Here is a 3,839-nt window from a genome sequence, read left to right on the forward strand (position 1 = left end):
GAAGTCTTTCCTGTTGTAGAAGTCCCAGGCAGACGCGTGGCACTCCACCTCCCGCCCGTCAGTTGGCCTTTCCATCATGGAGTTTTTCCAGAACTCAGGAGGGGTGGAAAGCAGCCCCATGGAGGTGAAGAATTTTTCAGCCTCTTGGAACATTTTCTCAGGCTTCCAGTGCTGTGGGGAAGAGGCAGAGTTTGGGACCCCACCCGGGGGCTGTGGGGTGGGCAGGGCAGACCGGGGCCCGAACGCTGACCTGGCCTTGCATGATCTTCGTGATGTCCTCGGGGGGCTTCTCCGGGAAGGGCAGGGCCAGGTCTAAGATGTTGACCCAGGACTGAGCCCACATGTTCCCTGGAAGAGGAGGGGCAGGGTTAAGAGGAGGCGGGAGACCGTCTCTCCCCACCGACTGCGCGCCTGCTCGGGAGGCCTACTCCACCTGCCCGCCTCTGCTGCCAGCTGGGGCTTTACCCAGGACGTGGGCGGGGATGGGCCCCCTCAGGTCGATGAGCTCGGGCCCATAGAAGCGGTAGAGGGCCCTGCGCACGTAGGCATGCAGGTTCAGGTAGAGCGGCTGCAGCTCCTGGAACAGCTGCTCCAGGTCTTCCTGCAGCGTGTCGGACTCGTACTTGGACCTCCACAAGGCCCCCATGTCTTGGTAACCTAGGACAGAGGAGGGGGCTCAGGAGTGATCCCCACCCACCCTTCAGCCTGGCCTGGCTGGCAGGAAACCCAGGCACCTGCTAGGGAAGCCAACTGACCTCCTAGATCCTCAAGGTCTTTATCTGCCAAACAGGAAAAATACCCCCCACCAAGTCACCATCCGTAAAGGATGAGAGTGGGATGGACAGGCACTTAGCAAAGCACACACTGAGCATCCTCTGGGCCTGGGCAGACAGGGTCTGCTCCTCTCTCTCCACCTGGAGCCCCACCCACCCAGGCTGCCTTTCTTCAGATCCTCCCGAGGGCTTCTTGTTGCCCGGCTTGCTCCATCTTTCAGGCCTTGGATGAATGCCAGCAAGGCCCTCCCCGCCCACCTGGCTGAAACAGGGTCCCTTCTTCTCTCTCTGAAGCCCCATCCTTCTCAGCACTTATGGGTGGTGACTGGAAATGAGCGTCTGTCTCCCAGAGGCCTGTAAGCCCGGGGAAGGTGGGCACCTTCCCTGTTTTTCCACCTGTGCATCCTCAGACCCTCTCCAGCAACGGCACACCCCAGGAGTAGTGCTCAGTTGCTGTTTGTGGATCCACACGGACGAGTGAGCCAGCTCTGCACTCTCCAGTGGCAGGACTCAGGGTTCCTGTCTCCAGGTCCTACCCAGACTTGGCTTCACCCTTCCCAGCACTGCCCTGAGCCCCCTGCAGGATGCAGTCTGCCCAGCTGGATGGGCTGGCAGGTGAGGGGTGAGGGGCCTCACCATTGAGCTTCGCAGCCTTGTTGCTGAGCTGCACGTAGCGCTCAAAGGTCATGCGGAGCTGGCGACCCACGGCGTCCCGCCAGCCCTGCCAGGCCCACAGCAGCTCCTTCTGGTCTCGGGAGGTGGCCATGACTTCTTCGAGGTCTGTACCCAGAAAAGGAGCCGAGGTGGGACCTCACTCCAGCCGGCCCCCTGCCCTGTCCCGCCGTGGGTAGCCCTCCCCAAGTGCAGCTGGGGCTGGGAGGAAGGTGGGAATCTGGAGGCTACTGGAACGGGCTGTGCTGAGACTCGTGGGGTGGGTGGGGGTGGGCTTGGGTGCTCACCAGGCTCCAGGGGCAGGCAGGGCCCCTCATTCAGGCAGACCTGGGCCATGCTGTACGTGGTCTCCATGTAGGCCAGAATCTCGTTGTACTGGGGGGGACAGGTGTCACCCAGGGCAGGTCCGCAGCCATGGGCCCACCCCCAGCGCTAGTCCCACCAGCTGGGAGAGGCAGGCCTGGCCAAGGCATCGTCCCATCTTCCCACTAGCCTCTGCTCACCTCTCCCACCCACCCAGAGGAAGCTCTGGCTCTGCCTCCCCCAAACTCCTTCCAGCCCCAGGCGGCTCCCCACCCGGCGGCCTGCCCACCCCTGAGGTGGGGAGCATGTGCCTGGAGACCTGGGGGCTCGTCCATCACCTCCCGGAGCTCCTCCTTGGGCAGGGCCGCCTTGTCTACGTTCAGCAGCTTACTCAGCATGCGCTTCACGTCCGAGTCCTGGAAGTTGGCGATCTTAAACATGCGGGCCCGCGTGCCAAAGTACAGTGTGTGCTGGGACTTCTCCACGTCCTTGTACAGCTGGAAGGACGGTCACCATGTTTGTCATGTGAGGGTGAAGGAGAGGGTGAGGGCGTCACATGGAACTCCAGGGCCCAGCCCCACAACCTCCTTCCAAAGCCCCTTTAAAGGGTTTGGAGTCATTGAAACTTTGCCAAAAGCAAGAAGGGAGGGAACCTGCCCCCTACAGGCAAGCAGGTGATATTTACAAGAGGAAAGAAGCTAGAGGTTCTAGCCCAGACAGCTTTCAGGGCTCCAGGAGGCCTGGAGCCTGACGTCTGTTCCGACATGTGCTTTGGGGCTTCCCTCTCTCATCTAGCTCTGGAAGAGTGGCAGAAGGTGTGATTCCTTGGCCCCCCAGCACCCCTGCACTGTGACTCCTGAGAAGAACAAAGGGAGAAGGGGCAGGGGCGGAAGTGGTGCCACACCATCTCCTCTTGATTTTTCTTTGTGATGTTGGTGACATAGTTCCAGGCGGCCGCCATGAACTGGTTCCATACAACCTGGGCTGTTCGCTCGTAAAACTCCAGGAAGGCCTTTGCCACAGTCTCATTGTAGAGCTGGTCTGCAGAGAAGGAGATGGGCGTCAATTGTCCTGGGAGGGGCCTGCCCCTGCCTGGTCCCTGGGTCTGATCCCACGCTCCTTCAGGTCCCAGCCCCACCTGAGTCCTGGTCACCCTGAGCCACGGCACAACAGAAGAGCACAAGGAGGGAAGGGCCAGGGCAAGTCCATCTTGTTCCCATGACCAAAAGAACAGCAGAGCCGGAGGAGGCTGTGGCCCAATCACGGTCCAGCTCCATATTGTGACATCAGGGGCTAAAGGGTCAGCCGTGGAATGTCAGAAAGGGAAAGGCCCCACCTAACTTCTGGCCCAACTGTCCCCATTTTACAGGTGAGGAGACTGAGGTCTAGAATGGTCTAGCAGTACCACCTTCACACCAGGTCAGTGGCAGAGCCAAAAGGACAACCAGGGCTCTTAATGTCTAGACCAGAGCTTGTTCCACTCTTCTTGGTCACTTCTCCCTGGCGTTGGAGCCACCCTTGATCTTGACCAGGGATTGATGAACCCCCTCCCTCCACAAGCTGGCATTACTTCTGAGCAGGTGAGTGGGAGGATGGATGAATGCACAGACGGAAGGAAAAGACCTCTCTGGGTCTCTGGATTCTGGAAGCACAGTTGTCTTTCTATGTTCTTCTGACTTGACCGCTTATGTTCACGTTTTTTGGCCTTTTTCTCTCTTGAGGGAAGTATGATCGACCCAGGGCTCCTCCTCTCTTTCACTGTCCTTACACCTGTTTCCCAAGGGAGAGCCTTAGACCATGAGTTTGCTGTCAGGAGGCACAGAAGGTAAGGGGCCATCTACCAGGATGAAGAAAAAAAAAAAGTACTTTTTGGTTGCTTGGTTATTATTTGGTTACTATTATCTTCACGCTATACATGTCACCCTCTGGACTTATTTATCTTGCAACAGGAAGTTTATACTTTTTGACTGCCTTCACCCATTTCACCCACCCACCCTTGCCTCTGGCATTCACCATCTCTATATCTATGAGTTCAATTTTGTTTGGTTTGGTTTTTTTTTTTTTTTTTTTTTTTTTTTTTTTTTTTTTTTT

The 3,839-nt window shown here is 57.7% G+C and overlaps 1 protein-coding gene across 1 annotated transcript in view; it reads right to left on the reverse strand.

The window, feature by feature from the left end:
- Positions 1-3,839, reverse strand: part of ACE (angiotensin I converting enzyme) — a 41,912-nt gene that overhangs the window by 10,430 nt on the left and 27,643 nt on the right. Inside the window, exons 24-30 of the mRNA XM_010856560.1 lie at positions 2,653-2,789; positions 2,087-2,245; positions 1,733-1,820; positions 1,410-1,553; positions 466-657; positions 251-348; positions 44-171 (exon numbers count right to left, since the gene is read on the reverse strand). Of these exons, the coding sequence (XP_010854862.1) occupies positions 44-171; positions 251-348; positions 466-657; positions 1,410-1,553; positions 1,733-1,820; positions 2,087-2,245; positions 2,653-2,789 (946 nt within the window). The remainder of the gene's footprint in view (positions 1-43; positions 172-250; positions 349-465; positions 658-1,409; positions 1,554-1,732; positions 1,821-2,086; positions 2,246-2,652; positions 2,790-3,839) is intronic.

This window comes from Bison bison, unplaced genomic scaffold (assembly GCF_000754665.1).
Source record: "Bison bison bison isolate TAMUID 2011002044 unplaced genomic scaffold, Bison_UMD1.0 scf7180017864371, whole genome shotgun sequence".
Taxonomy (NCBI): Eukaryota; Metazoa; Chordata; class Mammalia; order Artiodactyla; family Bovidae; genus Bison; species Bison bison.